General features: G+C 38.5%; 1 protein-coding gene across 2 annotated transcripts in view; it reads right to left on the bottom strand.

The window, feature by feature from the left end:
• Positions 1-19,418, bottom strand: part of AFG1L (AFG1 like ATPase) — a 224,348-nt gene that overhangs the window by 134,331 nt on the left and 70,599 nt on the right. For both annotated transcript variants that reach the window (XM_033234787.1, XM_033234788.1), the window contains exon 6: positions 13,896-13,995. In XM_033234787.1, coding sequence (XP_033090678.1) covers positions 13,896-13,995 — 100 coding nt within the window. The remainder of the gene's footprint in view (positions 1-13,895; positions 13,996-19,418) is intronic.

Below are 19,418 nucleotides of genomic sequence, written 5' to 3'. Positions count from 1 at the left end.
CACATCATGCTGTTGCCTGATAATCTAAGAAAAATAGTATTATTTTTGACATTCGAATGCTATCTAATGCATTTTCATTATAATAAACAGTGAATAGCTGGGCGCGGTGGCTCACACCTGTAATCCCAGCACTTTGGGAAGCCGAGGCGGGTGGATCACCTAAGGTCGGGAGTTCAAGACCAGCCTGACCAATATGGGGAAACCCCATCTCTACTAAAAATACAAAATTAGTCAGGCGTCGTGGCGCATGCCTGTAATCCCAGGTACTTGGGAGGCTGAGGCAGGAGAATCGCTTGAACCACGGAGGCAGAGGTTGCAGTGAGCCGAGATTGTGCCATTGGACTCCAGCCTAGACAACAAGAGCAAAGCTCCATCACAAAAAAAAAAAAAAAAAAAAGAATAAAACCCAGAAACTCCAAAGTTCACTGCTCTGATGGTTCTAGGGTCAGTCAGTCTAGGACATTTTTAGCACCTTGTGTCAATCTGCCAAAGAAGCAGAGTCATTTCAATTTATGTAGTCTATTTCCCCATAAAAATGTGTTTCTATTTTTGATTGAATAAATGTCTCAAGTTGAACTACTAATTTAATTTCAAATTTTTAACTAATTGAACCTACAAATCTATTATTAATTTGTTGTCAGAGTCTTCATCCACTTAAACAGTCTTATTATATTTCCCTATTGGAATGTCATGAAATTAACAACATTTTACTGCAGTACCTAAAATGTGAGAGTCACGTACGTGAAATTTTAAATCATGGATTTTTGTTTCTAGCTATTCTGATGACTTGACACTATATATATATATATATATATATATATTATATATTTTTTTTTTTTTTTTTTTTTTTTTTTTTCCCAGAGACAAGGTCTTCCTATGTTGTTCAGGCTACAGTCAGTGGCTATTCACAGGCATGACTGTAGCTCATGTAGCCTTGAACTCCTGGACTCAAGCAATTCTCCTGCCTCAGCCTCCCAAGTAACTAGGATGACAGACATGTGCAAACACACCCAGCCCCGACACTAGAATCTTTGAAAAGTAAAAACCATAATCCAGGTCTCTTCTGATTTAAAAAAAAAAGAAAGAAAGAAAAGTAAAAATGTATTTAATTGTATGTAGACTTTAAAATATTTACCTACATGACAAAATTGCTAAATGAATAATTTACTTGAAGCTTTATAAAAATAAGAAATTAAACACAAACTCTCTCTGCGTATATTTTATCTGAAACTTTTCAAATAATTTCCTATTCCTATGGATCTGAGCCAAGATCCTCTTTATTTCAGGTTCAAGAGCCTTAACCAGATTGTCCTATGAAATATAAAATGAGTGTTTTCGGTTGGTTTTTTTCCAAGATGGTGGATTAGTGGCTTTCAGCATGCCTCAGACACTTGGAAATAGCAAGATAGTACATAAAGATCAACTCTGTGAGTTTTAATTCAAGGAGGAAAATGGAAATCTACTGGAGTCATAAAGGACATCCCAGAACCCAGGGAGGAGAATGCCAGAAAACAGCCCCCATGCTAGCATCCAGCTGACAAAGGTGAGTGAATCCCCAGTACGTGAGAAAGGATGAAGTCTCGCTCTGTGACTCACCTTGCCACTGGGAATCCAAGCAACCCAGGCCAAGGAAAAGCATTTTGCTTCTCCCAAGCCCTGTAGTTAACTTGAGGAGAGGATTGGAGACACTGTGAAGGAAAGACACTGGGAAAAGCTGCAGGCATTTTCCCAGATCTGAGACTGAGAGCAGGACACCATTTTTAATCTGGGCCATTCTTTGGTGACCTGCAGCATGGCTGTACGGGCATTTTAGTCTCAGGCCAGAGATTGGAACACCTGCTCCAGAGTTGGATAGGGGGCCTCCATATCCAGAACTGTGGAAAGTGCTTCAGCAGTAGGTGCTGGAATTGTGCTCTCCCCTGTCACAAGTCTGGCATGGAAGAGAGCTGCAGTTTCTCCTGGGTGGTGAGACTTGAAGCCAGGGCCAGCATGGAAACCTGCAACTGATCTGCGTGTGCCATCACTGGGTGCCCCACCCTGCTTCCCTGAGATCATGGTGCAGCAGAGCCCTCTCTCTTCCAACCCCAGGCAGAAATCCAGGCATTTGGAATACGTACTTGCCTGAACCAGTAGCCTGAGCCATCCCACCGTTCCTGGACATAGACTGTGATGCTGTGAGGCTCTCTCTGCTCCACACCTAGGTGGATCTCCAGGCATTTGGAACACCTGTTTGCCAGGTTCAGCAGCCTAAGCTGCTCCAGCCTTCCTGTACAGAGATCCTGGTGCAGGGGGACCCTCTCTGTTACATGCCCAGGAAGATCTCCAGGCATTCAGAGCACCTGCATGCTTGGTCCAGCAGCCTAAGTTGCCCCACCCCTCCTGTGTAGAGCTCTTGGTGCGTGGGGGCCCTCTCTGCTCCATGCCTAGGCAGATCTCCAAGCATTTGGAGCATCACTCACCTGGATCGGCAGCTTGACCTGCCCCACTCTTCCTGTGCAGAGAGTCTGGTGCAGAGAGGCCCCCTCTGCCTCACAACCAGACAGCTATCCAGGCATTCAGAGCACCCTCTCATCTGGTTCAGCAGCCTAAGCTGCCCCACGCTTCCTGGGCATAGATCATAGTGCAGCAAGACCCTCTCTGGTCCATGTCCAGGCAGCTCGCCAGGCAACTGGAGCAACCACTCTCCTGGATTAGGAGTTTAGGCCATCCTCTCATCCTCATGCACAGAACTTGGAGCTGAGCAGGTTTCCCAGGTCCACACCTAGGAAAACCTTTGGGTACCTCATGGTCACCCACTGGATTCTCCCTTGGCACTAGTGCTTGTGTCTACCATCAGGGGACCTGCAGGATTCGCCAGGTCTGCCTCTGCCCTTAATGTCTCCCATTGCCACCCTCCCAACCCCTGTCACCATCAGGGCTAAACAAGGAGTGCAGACCACTGTGCCTTCTACAAATCAGCTAATTGCCTGGAGCAACAGAGAGCTTCTGCCAGTAAACAAGGATCAAGTATATACCCAAATACACTGGCTGTAGCTGGCTCTCACCTGTAAGTGCCATCTACAGGCTTATAAGACAAAGTTCACAGCCCAATATAAAACATGCTGAAAATATGTAACGAATCTGCACATTGTGCACATGTATCCTAGAACTTAAAGCATAATAAAAAATATTTAAAAAAAAAAAAAAAATGCTGAAAGAAGTACATAGGGTAGCTGGTCGCAGTGGCTCATGCCTGTAATTCCAGCAACCTTGGGAGCTTGGGAGGCTAAGGTGGACAGATCACTTGAGGTCAGGAGTTCGAGACCAGTCTGGCAAACAAGGTGAAACCCTGTCTCTACTAAAAATACAAAACTCAGCCAGGCATGGTAGTGGGTGCCTGCAGTCCCAGCTACTGAGGAGGCTGAGGCAAGAGAATTGCTTGGACCTGGGAGGAGGAGGTGGTAGTGAGCCAAGATTGGGCCACTGCACTCCGCAATCCAGCCTGGGTGACTAAGTGAGACTCTATCTCCAAAAAAAAAAAAGAAGAAGAAGGAGAAGGAGAAGAGCAGCAGCAGCAGCAGCAGCATAGGGCTGTTCAAGCAAAGCCAAAAGATCTTACCGAGCATTCTCTACAGTCACATCCCCTGGGCAAGCAGGGAAAAGGGAAAGAAAAGAAAAATTAATAATAATAATAATAATAATAACAACAACAATAATAACAGCATTACAGGGAAAGAAAGAAAAAGAAAAAAATCCTACCTGCATGAAAATAATTACAAAAATCAGAAGTGCCAGTGTCTCTAGATGAGAAGGAACCAGCACAAGAATTCTGGCACCATGAAAAAGTTAAAGGTAGTGACACCACCAAAAAATTTCTCTAGATCTCCAGCAATGGTCCCTAACCAAAATAGAAACTCAGAAATAACAGATAAGGAACTCAAAGCATAGGCCGGGTGTGGTGGCTCACACCTGTAATCCCAGCACTTTAGGAGGCCAAGGCAGCCAGATCACCTGAGGTCGGGAGTTCAAGACCAGCCTGGCCAATATGGTGAAAGCCCATCTCTACTAAAAATACAAAAATTAGCTGGGCATGGTGGCATGTGCCTGTAATCCCAGCTACTTGGGTAGCTGAGGCAGGAGAATCACTTGAACCTCGGAGATGGAGGTTGCAGTAAGCTGAGATTACATGACTGTACTCCAGCCTGGGCATCAGAGTGAGACTGTATCCAAAGAAAAAAAAAAAAAAAAAACTTCAAAGCATGGCTTGCAAGGAAGCTCACAGAGATCCAAGACAAAGTTAAAAATCGAGAAAAGAAACTTCTAAAGCAATCCAAGAAATGAAGAGATAAACATCTTAAAAAGAAATCAATCAGAGCCTCTAGAATTAAAAAACTCGCTTAAGGAATTTCAAAATAAAATTGAAAGCTTTATAAATGGACTGGACCAAGCAGAAGAAAGAATTTCAGGACTTCAAGACTGGTCTTTTGAACGAACCCAATCTGACCAAAAAAGAAAAAAGAATTTTTAAAAATAAGTAAAACAAGCAAATTATTTGAGAAATGTGGGATTATGTAAAGCAACCAAACCTTCAAATTATTAACATTCCTGAGAGAGAAGGAGAAAAAGCAAACTACTTGGAAAACATACTTGAGGCAATAATTCAAGAAAACTTCCCTAGTCCTTAGAACATGGATAAATAAATTTGTGAAAAATGTCAAAAAAAAAAAAAAAAAAAGGAAACTTTCCTTATCTTGCCAGGGAGGTAGACATCCAGATACAAGAAATCCAGAGAACACCTGCAAGATACTATATACAAAATGAACATCACCAAGACATATATAGTCACCATACTGTCCAAGGTCAATGCTAAAGAAAAAATCTTAAAGGCAGCTAGAGAAAAAGGGCAGATCATGTACAAAAAGAACCCCATCAGGCTAACAGTGGACTTGTCAGCCGGAACCTTGCAAACCAGGAGAGCCTGGGAGCCGATTATCAGCATTCTTAAAGAAAAGAAACTCCAACCAAGAATTTCACATCCTGCCAAACTAAGTTTCATAGCAAAGAAGAAATAAAATCATTTCCAGACAAGCAAGTGCCAAAGGAATGTGTTACCACTAGAGCAGCCTTACAATAGATCCTTAAGGGAGTCCTAAATATGGAAACAAAAGAATGATACCTGCTACCACAAAAACACACTTAAGTACATAGCCCACAGACCCTATAAAGAACAAAAACAATAGAAACTACAAAGCAAACAGCTAACAATTTCACAATAGGATCATAACTTCACATATCAATATTAACCTTGAATGTAAATGGTCTAAATGCCCCACTTACAAGGCAAAGAGTGACAAGTTGGATAAAGAAACAAGACCCATCCATCTGTTGTCTTCAAAAGACCCATCTCACATGTAATGACACCCACAGGCTCCAAGTAAAGGGGTGGAGAAAGATCTACCATGCAAAAAGAAAACCAAAAAAAAAGGCAGAAAAAAAAATCTTATTATCAAATTAAATAGACTTTAAACCAACAACGGTAAAAACATACAAAGAAGGGTATTACATAATGATAAAGGGTTATATTCAATAAAACTTAACTATCCTAAATATATATGTATCCAACATTGGAGCATCCAGATTCATAAAACAAGTACTTATACACTTACAAAAAGACTGAGATAACCACACAATAATAGTAGGGGACTTCAATGCCCCACTGACAGGATTAGATCATCAAGGCAGAAAATTAACAAAGAAATTCTGGACTTAACAGTTGACCAATTGGACTAATAGATATGTACAGAACACTCTATATATCAACCACAGAATATACAGTCTTCTCATCTGCACACAGAACATACTCCAAGATTAACCACATGCTCAATCATAAAGTAAGTCTTGATAAATTTTTTAAAAATCAAAATCATATCAACCATACTCTTAGACTGCAGTAGAATAAAAATAGAAATCAATACCAAGAAGATCTTTCAAAACCACACAATTACATGGAAATTAAACAACTTGCTCCTGAATGACTTTGGGGTAAACAATAAAATCAAGGCTGAAATCAAAAGATTCTTTGAAATAAATAAAAACAAAGACACAATATCCCAAAATCTCTGGGATATAGCAAAAGCAGTGTCAAGAAAAAAGGTTACAGCACTAAATGCCTACCTCAAAAAGAAAGATTTCAAACCAAAAATCTAACATCATACCTAGAAGAACTAGACAAAACAAGAACAAACTAACCCCAAGCTAGCAGAAGAAAAGAAATAACTAAAATCAGAGCACAACTGAACAAAATTGAGACTCAAAAATCCACACAAAGAATCAGTGAAACCAAAAGTAGGTTCTTTGAAAGGATAAACAAGATCTATAGACTGCTAGCTAGATTAAAAAAGAAAAAGAGAGAGAAAATCCAAATAAGCACAATCAGAAATGACAAAGGTGACATTCCAACCAATCCCACAGAAAAACAAAAGATCCTCAGAAACTAATACAAACACCTGTACATACACAAACTAGAAAATCCAGAGGAAATGGATTAATTCCTGGAAACATACAGTCTCCCAAGATTGAATCAGAAAGAATTGAAACACCAAACAATATCGAGTTCCAAAATTCAATCAATAATTTAAAAACTACTAATCCAAAAAAGCCCTAGACCAGAGATGGATTCACAGCTAAATTCTACCAGACATACAAAGAAGAGCCGGTACCAATTCTACTGAAACTATTTCAAAAAACTGAGGAGAGACTCCTCCTTAACTCATTCTACAAAGCCAGTATCACCCTAGTACCAAAACCTGGCAAAGACACAATGAAAAGGCTGATATCCCTGATGGACATAGAAACCAAAATCCTCAAAAAAATACTAGAAAACTGAATTAAACAACACACCAAAAAGTTAATTCACCATAGTCAAGTAAGCCTCAGTCCTGGGATGCAAGGTTGGTTCAACATAAACAAATCAATAAATGTGATTCACCACATAAACAGAATTAAAAACAAAAATCATAGAATAATCTCAATAGATGTAGAAAAAGCTTTCAATAAAATCCAACATCCTTTCATGATAAAAACCCTCAAGAAACTAGACATTGCAGGAACACACCTAAAAAATAATAAGAGCCATCTATGACAAACCCACAGCCAACATCATACTAAATGGGCAAAAACTGGAAACATTCCCTTTGAGAACTGGAATAAGAAAGGATGCCCACTTTCACCACTCCTATTCATACACTGGAAGTGCTAGCCAGAACAATCAGGCAAGAGGAAGAAATAAAAGGAATCTAAATTGGAAAAGGAGAAATCAAACTATCTTTCTTCACAGACAGTATGATTCTATACCTTGAAAACTCTAAAGACTCCATCAAAAGTCTCCTGGAACTGATAAACAACTTCAGGAAAGTTTCAGGATACCAAAATCAATATATAAAAATCAGTAGCATTTCTATACACCAATAACATTCAAACTGAGAGCCAAATTAAGAATGCAATCCCATTTGTAATAGCCATACACACAAAAAATGCCTATGAATACATCTAACCAAGGAGGTGAAGAAAATAAAGAAAATAACCAAATGTTAATTTTATAGTGATGTCATCACATATTTGAAATAAATGAAAACAAGTGAATTTATATAAAGTGAAATATATATATACACATATATACAAACATACACTAGAAATGTTATTTAAGGCCGGGCGCGGTGGCTCAAGCCTGTAATCCCAGCACTTTGGGAGGCCGAGACGGGCGGATCACGAGGTCAGGAGATCGAGACTATCCTGGCTAACACGGTGAAATCCCATCTCTACTAAAAAAATACAAAAATCTAGCCAGGCGAGGTGGCGGGCGCCTGTAGTCCCAGCTACTCCGGAGCCTGAGGCAGGAGAATGGCGTAAACCCGGGAGGCGGAGCTTGCAGTGAGCTGAGATCCGGCCACTGCACTCCAGCCCGGGCGACAGAACGAGACTCCGTCTCAAAAAAAAAAAAAAAGAAAAAAAAGAAATGTTATTTAAAATAAACTAAACAGGCTGGGCATGATGGCTCATGCTTATAATCCCAGCCTTTTGGGAGGCTTAGGAGGGAGAATTGCTTGAGCCCAGGAGTCTGAGACTAGCCTGGGCAACATAACGAGACCTTAACTCTACAAAAAAAAATTAAAAACTAGTTGGGCACAGTGATACATGCCTGTAGTCCTAGCAACTCAGGAGGCTGAGGCAGGAGGATGGTTTGAGCCCAGGCATTCAAGGTTACAGTGAGCTATAATCACACCCCTGCACTCCAGCCCGGGTCAGAGCAAGACCCTGTCTCTAAAAATAAATAAAGTAATTAATTGATTAATTAAATTTAATAAACATTTTGAGACTGCCAGAAAGGAAAATCCCTAGAGACCAAAAAACAAAGAGAAAGCTAAAAACTAAAGTAGTAATCATGCCAGGCACAGGGACTCAAGCCTATAATCCCAACATTTTGGGAGGCTAAGGCAGGAGAATAGTTTGAGCACAGGAGTCTGAGACCAGCCTGGGCAACAGAGGGAGATCCACAAAAAATTTAAAAGTTTGCTGAGCCTGGTAGTCCAAGCTACTCACAAGGCTGAGGCAGAAGGATTGCTTGGGCTCAGGAGGTCGAGGATGCAGTCAGCAGTACCACTCGCCACCATGCCCAACTAATTTTAAATTTTTTGTACAGATAGGCTCTCATTATGTTGCTCAGGCTAGTCTCAAACTCCTGTACTCAAGCAATTTTCCTGCCTAGGCCTCCCAAAAGGCTGGGATTATAAGCATGAGCCATCACGTCCAGCCTGTTTAGTTTATTTTAAACAACATTTCTAGTGTCTTGTAGTGGTATTGCACCACTGCACTCGAGTCTGGGTGACAGAGCAAGACTGTCACAAAACAAAACAAAAATAAAACAATACAAAACAAAAAATAAAGTAGAAATCACAAGCTGACACAGCTGCATGGTGTACAGAGGGTGAGGTCTTGGACCCAAACAAGGCATGAACTGGAAGTTAGGGCTAGAAAAAATGGTGAAGTGCAGGACAGCAGTCTTTGGTCCCTTATTCCCTCCACCCACCTCAAGTATGACTTCCCCTTCTCTTCTACAAGACCGTCCGAGACACTCCACTCCACAGTTATTTACTCTGTTAGGTTCCTAAACTTGGTGTTGCTTTACATGACCACCAATTATTTTCTATTAAAACTAATAATGATTAAATAGTCCTCACAATTTTATATTAATGTTAATAATTAATTTGTCTATAAATTAACAATAAATTAAGTTATTCTAAACAATAAATTATTAACTGATTAGGCTATGATTGTAGCCCCCATCACCAACAACCATCCATTCTTGCCCAGGAAACTGAAGCATTATAAGTAGAAATGAAGGGAATGAGATGAATGAAGCAGAAGGAATTAAACAGAGGGGCTAAAGGATTAATAGAGAAAAAAAAATGTATGTTCTTCTCCATCAGGCATTATTTTCTAGACTCCTAACCTCTAGTTTTTTGTCTCTGTTGAATGGCAGACACACCATTCACCCAGCTGTACAACTCAGAAAGTTAGAAAGTGTCCTTTCCTTTTTCCCCAGTATCTAACCTATATCCAAGTGCTGTCTACTTCACCTCCTAAATCTCTCTCAAATCTATCCTCCTCTCCATATCCATTGCCATCACCTTGTACCTGGGTTTCTTAACTTAGGCACTACTGACATTTTTGGCTACATAATTCTTTGTTGCAGGGGTTACATTATAGGATACTTTGGCTACATTCCTGGCCTTTACCTACTAGATGCCAGTAGCAGCCCTCTCCCACCGGGTGAGAGAACCAAAAATGTCTGAGGTGTTACCAAATATTCCCTGGAGAGCAAAAGAGGCCCCTCGTTGAGAATCAATGCCTTATACCCTTATACCAAGGTATATTCATTGTTGTCTAGTGTGCTACAACAGCTTCCTAATATGTCTTCCTGCATGCACCATATTACTATACCCCATCTAGTAACCTATTCTCCAAACTACAGCCAGAAGGGTATTTCCAACTCAGATCACATCAGTCCCTGCTTAAGATAAGCTTCAATGGCTTAGCGTTTCTCTTAGAATAAAATCCAAAATCATTATTGCTACAAGGTGTAGCTCTTACCTCTACAGATTCAACTTGTACTTTACTGCATCCTTCTCCCCCTCACTCTCCACTCTAGCCCCACTGGCTACCTCAAATGGGTCATTCTATCTCCAGCCACTCGGCTTTGCCTCAACCCTCTGCCAGCTCTTGTAGCAGTCTAAGAAGTTGCGTCTATTTTAAAAGATGGATGGATGGAGAGAGAGAGAGAGAGAGAGAGAGATTCATCCATCTGGGGCTGGGCGCGGTAGCTCACACCTGTAATCCCAGCACTTTGGGAGGCCAAGGCAGGTGTATTACCTGAGGTCAGGAGTTCAAGATCAGCCTGGCCAACATGGTGAAACACTGTCTCTACTAAAAATACAAAAAATTAGCTGGACATGGTGGCAGGTGCCTGTAATCCCAGCTACTTGGGAGACTGAGACAGGAGAACCACTTGAACCCAGGAAGCAGAGGTTGCAGTGAACCGAGATCGCACCACTGCACCCCAGTCTGGGCAACAGAGCAAGGCTCTGTCTCAAAAAAAAAAAAAAAATTATGACCTAAAAAAAGTTGAATGCATTTTGATGGCTGGAAAAGAGGACACTCTTCTTTTTTTCTTCTCCCCCTCCCCACCTTTTTCTAATGTAGTACTTTGAGTTGCTGTTTTAAGAAAAGGACATTCTTTCTCTGGGACAGGATAGACAGAGATCAGTGATGACCACAAGGCAAAAAGATCGAAAACAATGTGTAAAAAGAGTCACAAAACCTAAGTTCTAGTCTTTGTTCTGTCATTCACTATCCATGTGATTTGTTTTTAATTTACATATAATATGTAACTTTTTTTGGCCTACAGTTCTATGTTTTCAGCACATGTAACCACCACTACAATCAGGATGCAGCAGTTGCATCCTGAGGCTGCCCCTTTGTAGTCAAACACCTCCTCACCCTGGACCTTGGCAATCACTGCTCCATTCTTCGTCTTATAGTTTTACCTTTTCCTGATATGCTTAGGCTCTCTGAGTTTTTTTCTCCATGAATAAAATTATATACACACACACGCACACACACACATATACGTCATCTTCGTTACATTAAAATATTAAGTTATTTATGATGATTGTCTGCTATGGCTAAAAAACCTGCTCTATGACAAGCATCCCATTCCTTCCACAGTTTATATTTAGAAAAGGCTTTCTCTAAGTTTGTCCAGTTTTTGCAATTCTGCATCTTGAACTTTCAGTCTTCTCCAGAAGGGTAGCTCCAGCTCAGATTTCTGCAGGTTACTCCGATACACCGGTAGCTTTGTTCACTCCTACAAAGCTAGGAGCTGCAAAATATTCCTTTACGCCTCCTGGTGGCTGTCCTTCCTCAGTTAGTTAACCACACTGCCATAGTCTAAGCAGCCTAATTATCCTTTCAGCAGTCCTTGCTACAGGGCTTCCAAAATTGTTCTAGCTCTTTGCTATTTATGAGCATAGCTTGTCACCGAATGTCTAAAGGTAATACTGATGCCACTGTCAAATCAACATGTCAGCTGTCGTAGAGACAAGCTTCACTTCCACCTAGATAGAAGATCTAATATTAAAAAGCTCACTCCCTTGGCTCATAGGGTTGCTAACACTAATTAATCACAAGAATGCTATATATAACATTATATGGATTTTAATAAGTACATCTGCAAAATCACTCATAATTCTTTTGTAGTACAATGGATGAGGTATAACTATAATTGTTTGAATAACTGGATCCAAAAAGTGGTGATTAGTTAATTGATGTCTTCCTAAGACAAGGCCTCCAGTGGTATGCAACAAGTAACTTAATTTAGTCCTATCTGATTGACACATTTTAATTAAGGAATGGCTAAAGATATAGAAATATGATTATCAAATGTATAAATGTCATAGTAGGGATAGCCAAAAACAAATTATGTTAGAATCATAGTTCAAAAATACTTCAAACATACTCCATTTGCAAAACAAAAATAAATAAAAACAAAAATAAAAAATACTTCAATAAGAATCAATAAAATGGAACACCATAGACTAATAGGTTGAAATGTAATATGAAGAAAAAGAAATTCACTACACAAACATAGAATGAGAGAGACCTAGTTTCACAGCAGGCTACATAGTAAGATCTTGGTCTGTTAGCAATTTTAAATTCAATATACGCCATCAATGTGGCACAGCTTACTTTAAAAAAAAAGTTCCCACTATGACATTACTCTTTTCAGACTCACTAATGAATTCCACATTACTAATTGCAATGGTTAATTCTCAACCTCATTTCAGCTTGTAGCAGCATTTCACAGAAGGATTCATCAACCCTTTTGTTACTACTTTTCTTTTCCTCACTTGACACTCTCCTGGTTCTCCTCCTACCTCACCAGCTGCTCTTTCCTGCCTCCTTTAAGACTGATGACTTCCAAATGTACATCTCCAGCCCAGACTTTTCCAATGAAGTCCAAACTCTTATATGCATCCCCCTTGGTCACCACAGAAACCCCTACCTCCACCTCCCTACCCAAATCTGCTTTTTCTGTAGTCTTCCCCATCTCAGTAAACAGCAACTTCATCCTTCCAATTGCTCAGGCCAAAACCTTTGAGTTACTGTTGATCCCTCTCTCTTTTGTCATACCCTAGATCCATTCCATCAGTAAATCCTGCTGACTCTGCCTATACAGTATATCCAGAACCTGCCCTCTTCTCATCACTTTACTGCTCCATCACCTCCCCTTGGGATTGTTGCTGTAGTCTCCTAAATGGTCTCCTTACTTCTAACTCTGAAACCCCATAGCCACACTCTATTCTCAGTACTACAGCCAGAGAGATCTTTTTAAAACATGCAATCATCCCGTGTTCATTCTAAGACTATTTACTGAGAACCACCTATGTGTAAGACACTGTTATAGGTGCTGAGAACACATTTGAGAACAGAAGAGATAAAAATCACTGCCCTCATGAAGCTTTTGTATCCTGGAAGGGAACAGACAATAAACTATAAATATAATAAATAAGTAAATTATATGGTAGATCCATAGTGCTATGGGTAAAAAAGAGAGCAGGGTAAAGGGAAGTAGTACCAAGAAGAAAGGGATGTGTTGCAGGTTCAGGGAGACAAGTCTAGGCCTCACTAGCAATGTAACTTCTGAGCAAAGACAAAGGAGGTGAGGGCTTAGCCATGCAGGTATCTGGAGAAACAGCACTCCAGGCAGAAAGATGTTCCCATTAAGTCTCTCAGGAAATATCTGTGGCTTCTTAGACCTTTAACTGAGCACATGATGGGCTGAAAGATGCAAGATCTTAAACTTGTTGTTTTTAATCTAAATATTACTTGTATTTTAATTTTTAAGTACTTAATAAGCCACAAGTGCTTTTTTAGAAATGATAATTTAAGTGAAGTATTAGAAACTATTCATGCAAGCAAGTTTTCATTCTTTTTCTAAAATTTAATTATGAGTTTTGTCTTTCATTTAGTTGAGTTTCTTTCATGGCCCATAAAAAGCAGTCCAAAAGGCCTGCATTTTTTTTATAAGCACATATGACATATCTAATATTTAGGGGAAAAAAACACAAAAAAACAGCAAGTGCACCAAACATGGGAATCAACTGGATTTAGCTTGCTAAGAATATATAACTTTTCAAATACAAATATCAAATGATTTTTCAGATTAAGCCAGTTATAAAACTAGTAATAAGCAAAGTAATCAGATTTACTAACACAATAAATTTAGTACAAAATTATGGATTTTTAAAAGCTTGTTAGTTTCCACCTAATTGGATGACTAGCACAATGTTTGTTTTTACCTTCCGGTGGCCTGTTGGATGTTGCCACAACGACGACCCCGTTTTTGAACAGATTTTCAAAAAGCTGTTTCAGAATCATGGCATCAGCAATGTCAGTGACCTATTGACAACAACACATTTGTTTTATTTTAATTTCACTTCTGCTCTAACAAATTTGCTAATGGATCATCTTTTTTTTTTAAGATGGAAGTAAATTCCAAGAGAAAAATTCTAATTATCATCATAAAGAAAAGAGTAGATAATTAAAATCATGAAACACTGTATAGCAGCCTTTTAAACTTGACTCTGCTTTTTTGCAAGCCTGTCATTTCTACACAAATTACCAAATGGTTCTATGATAACTTCTTTTATAGAACTACAGGTGGAAAGCATAGATAATTGTCCTAAACATTTAGGAAGTCTAATTAATTAGAACTAACATGACCAACACCCTCCTCCTCTTCCCACCCGTTTCCCACCCCCCCAAAAAAAGAGAGATGAAAAAATAATAATAATAATAAAATATACAGGCTCTTTGAGATTTCTAATACCTTTCTGGCAAAGGTCCCTGGAAAGGTGACTTTAAATGGTCATGGGACTTTAGAAATAAGGACAAGTAGCCAGTGAGACATAATCAGCTGCTGTTGAAAATAGAATGATATGACATAGATACTATTGTGCAATTGTTGCACAAAACAATTCAACAGATGGCCCATCACAAAAATAAGCAATTTCATTGTTCTTTTTAAGTGCCTTCTATTACTGTCCATGAATAATCAAAAGGCACTGCAGTCACTTCCAGCACAGCCAGCCTCTGCTAACCTTCACAAACACAAATATTCCTTCTACCAAAAAAAAAAAAAACCAAAACAACCTTTCAAGAATGGCTAATATCGTCCCTTAAAAAAATAACTTGTGACAATACTAGAAATGCATAATACAGATAAAACTATTCCATCCAAGTTAGGTTACAGAGAAATATAACTATTGGTCTTTTCTAAAATTGTTTTTTAAATTCACAATTACGAAGTAAGCTTAATGATGTAACTTTTTCTAAAGGCTTTTAAAATTCACAAAGAAAGACAACAATTAAGGAGGGAAAGAAGTTGACTCCAAAAATAAATTTGTAATGAAGATTGACATCAATCATTGTAAGTATATAATAACATGGGTTTTAGATACTCCCAGTGTAAAAATGTCTTGATCTTTCTTTGATAGCACATTTCAAATAATCTCAGTACAACTTGCTTTACATATATCCACAAGATATAGTACATTGTTATTTTTAAACCCCATTAGAGGACATAAAAATTGGTGAATTCTTTCAATTAAATCAAAATCCTAAAAGTTACAAACTGAATGGTTATAATGCAATTAACAATAACCTGGGTTGCACAAGTCTAAATCACTTTTCTTTTTACAGCTAATATCTTACTCAAAGGTTTAATTATTTCTTTCCCACCTGAAAACAAAACCATGAAATAGGGATGTATTTTTTTATTTTTTATTTTTTATTTATTTATTTTTGCTGTCTCAGGTTATAACCAAAAAACTACTAAAGATTCCTTACATTAAAAAGACTTCGGGAACTTCAAAATGGTGATTAAATGAAAAGGAAAGTGGTGGTGATATTATTTAATTTAGAGTTTAGGATCACTGTCAAATTTGGCTTCCGCAAAAACACTGACAGAGAAAGTCCTTTTCAAATGCTTGAACACCAGTGGCATTTCTGATGAGAGAACAGAACAAGCTTGCACATTTTAATAGTAACTGCACTTTTAAATTACACTGCCAATACACTGACTTTTTAAAAGAACAATATCAATGAAAGGTTGCCCGATTTTAGAGAATAAAAATGGTCATTTGACTATATCATTAATGTCTTTGAAAAAAATGTAAAATAGCTTTTGTGCCCTAAGGTTTAGAAAACTGAAGGGGCATTTAGCTTATGACACAATGCAAAGGTTTAAACTGAAAGTTGAAGAGAGCCAACAGTAAAGGCTTGTGGTTGAGTTATAATTTGCTGTTTTTATATTTCAGAATGTTTTTGCCCTATCAGAGCAAATTAGCTTGGAGAAGCTATGACTAATTAATAAAGCAGGAGTCACTTGGTGTAGCTGGGTGCCAGTGTATACTCTTTTGATCTTGTCCCCACACTTGTTCAGCCTTGCCGGGGAACAGTAATTTTACAGTATAAGTGAACAGAAGACAATTGGCCACACATTCTTGGAGAGCTGGCTTTTTCAGTACCCAGCATTTCATTACCACCACGAACAAAAGAGAAGGCTACAGATTACCAATAAGGGTAGTCTGCTAATACAGAGAGTGGAGACATTTCATTAGCATTAAAGAGAAAAGATTTTTTTATAACCTAGAGTTGCTTTCCATTATGACTCCCTTAAGTAAAAAAGGAAAAAAAAATCTAATGGTGAATTTACATGTGTGAGTGCTTGAGTCTCAGTCATCCTCTGATTGGTACGGTGCCATATAATGAGTGACAAACATAAGCATGCATTATCAGTAATTAGGATTAGCACAAAAATAAGCACCTAGTTTTTATTAGCAGTTTTTAATAGCTTTCTTCCTGCTTCATAAAAATGGTTAAAACTATTTTTTAAATGAGATTGATAGCTTATAGAGGAGAATTTTGCATGATCTTCTGCTCATCAGAATTCTTTTTTTTTTTTTTTTCTGGACCAGTATTAGTAAAACATCTATTCAGTGTCCCTCTCAGAAGAGATATGAAGAAATAACATTTTAAAAAATCAGTTTTCCTCACTAATCTGATGTCTTCAGAACATAAACAGTTTAACATGTAACATAAATATTCCAAGAGGACATAATGAAGATCCTAAGGAAAACTCTTTTTTTTTTTTAATTTTTTTTTTATTATTATACTTTAAGTTCTAGGGTACATGTGCATAACGTGCAGGTTTGTTACATATGTATACTTGTGCCATGTTGGTGTACTGCACCCATCAACTCGTCAGCACCCATCAAGTCATCATTTATATCAGGTATAACTCCCAATGCAATCCCTCCCCCTTCCCCCCTCCCCATGATAGGCCCTGGTGTGTGATGTTCCCCTTCCTGAGTCCAAGTGATCTCATTGTTCAGTTCCCACCTATGAGTGAGAACATGCGGTGTTTGGTTTTCTGTTCTTGTGATAGTTTGCTAAGAATGATGGTTTCCAGCTGCATCCATGTCCCTACAAAGGATGCAAACTCATCCTTTTTTATGGATGCATAGTATTCCATGGTGTATATGTGCTACATTTTCTTAATCCAATCTGTCACAGATGGACATTTGGGTTGATTCCAAGTCTTTGCTATTGTGAATAGTGCCGTAATAAACATACGTGTGCATGTGTCTTTACTCTGAAGATAAGCTATTATTTATTTCACCAACCAAAACACATTAAAAAAAAAAACCTATCCAAACACATTTCTCAACCAAGATAAGAATCGAGTCTCTAACACCTCAGGTGAAACTGAAATGCAACTACTTGAGCGTAGAGGGTGGGAGGAGGGGGAAGAGCAGAAAAAAGAACTATTGGCTACTAGGTTTAATACCTGGGTGATGAAATAATCAGTACAGCAAACTCTTGTGACACACGTTTATCTATATAACAAACCTGCACACATACCCCTGAACCTAAAATAAAAGTTTAAAAAAGCCGAAATGCTACACTTAGTAAGGAAGACCAAGCTAATGAAGAGCATTCTGCAAGTGTAATCTGAATGCTTACCAAAACATAATCTTTAAAATTCCTTAAATTCAAGAGCACAAAAAAGGAGTACATCCATGTTTTTAAGCAGCAATAATTACCATTCATCTCCTTAGTAAAATAAATATTATATTAATTAACACCATCTAAAGGCCAATAATAACTAGCTAAAAATCAAGGCTACTAATACGATTCCATTTTAAAAGTGAAGTGGTGATTGTAGATATACTGTCGCTAAGAATAAAGTGCCTCAAAAATTCTTTTCTAATAAATCAGCAAGTATTGTACTAGGCTTAATAGGCTTAAGGATAATTTTTAGGCTCCACCACTAAAACATCTACCAAAACCCCACCCAGCTCTAGAACTGTATATTTAAACACATAATACAAGACTCTTCATATACCAACGAAAATGTATAGCATAGCTGTTACTGGTAAACAAGAGCATTAGTGCTGGACTTAAACTGTTAGTTATCAGCTGTATGACCTTGGTCAAGTTACTGAACCTCTCTGACCCTCAATTTCCTCATCAATGCAACAAAAGCAGTAATAATACCTACCTTGAAATATTGTTATGAGACATAAACTCTCAAGAAATGAGAGACTATTAACTTTGACTATTACCTATGTATGATATATATTCTAGTATTAATATAATTCTGTATTATTAATGTACAGCTACATAGAATTTTAGCTGTAGCTAGAATTCTATTTAGCATTATACAGTTATTAAGAACACAGGCGGCCGGGCGCGGTGGCTCAAGCCTGTAATCCCAGCACTTTGGGAGGCCGAGACGGGCGAATCACCAGGTCAGGAGATCGAGACCATCCTGGCTAACACGGTGAAACCCCGTCTCTACTAAAAAATACAAAAAAAAAACTAGCCGGGCGAGGTGGCAGGCGCCTGTAGTCCCAGCTACTCAGGAGGCTGAGGCAGGAGAATGGCGGGAACCCGGGAGGCGGAGCTTGCAGTGAGCTGAGATCTGGCCACTGCACTCCAGCCTGGGCGACAGAGCGAGACTCCGTCTCAAAAAAAAAATAATAATAATAATAAAATAAAATAAGAACACAGGCACATAGAAAAACACTCAATACACAGTAACTAATACTATAGAGCATATATAATAGATGGACTATAAGCATTCTAGTAAATACATGGGCAATACCTCAAATAGTTCATAAAAGATGGATTTAACTAGCATGTAAACAAACATGAAAAAAAATCAGCCATATTATTCTGTAAATGCTGATTTTGTTTGAGAAATGCTATTATATGGAAGGGGAGTGGGACTTAATATGAACCACTTCCATAGTTTTCATTTGGTATTAGATTCATTCATTCATTCATTTATTCACTACTTATTCATTCATTCTCAGACACTGTTCTAGAAACCTGAGATGCATCAATTAATAAAGATTCATGCCTTCAAGTTTACATTCTGGGAATACGGATAAACAATAAACATAATAAATAAGTAAATTACATATAATATGTTAAAAGGTGATATATGATATGGGAAAAAACGTGGCTAAGGTGCATCAGAGGCGTGGAGGTCAATGGTAAGCTGCAATTTCAAATAGGGTATTAAGATGGGCCTTGTTAAGGATGTAACTGAGCAAAGACATGATGAAATGAGGGAGTTGCTCTTAGGAATATGTAAGGGTGTGAGGGAAATCCCACAGCACCAGTTGCTGCCTAGGCATTAAAAGTAGAACCCAATGGCTTAAGCCTGTGGCCAGAGATAAGAGCTTAGAGGCATAGCTCTTGCTTACAAGATGGGGCTCCTCACTTTTCCTGCTGCTTCCCTTACTTTAAAC

Source organism: Trachypithecus francoisi, unplaced genomic scaffold, assembly GCF_009764315.1.
Source record: "Trachypithecus francoisi isolate TF-2019V2 unplaced genomic scaffold, Tfra_2.0 Lachesis_group15, whole genome shotgun sequence".
NCBI classification, from domain to species: Eukaryota; Metazoa; Chordata; class Mammalia; order Primates; family Cercopithecidae; genus Trachypithecus; species Trachypithecus francoisi.
Note: the sequence above shows the minus strand (reverse complement) of the source record. Positions and strands in the feature narration are given on the sequence as shown.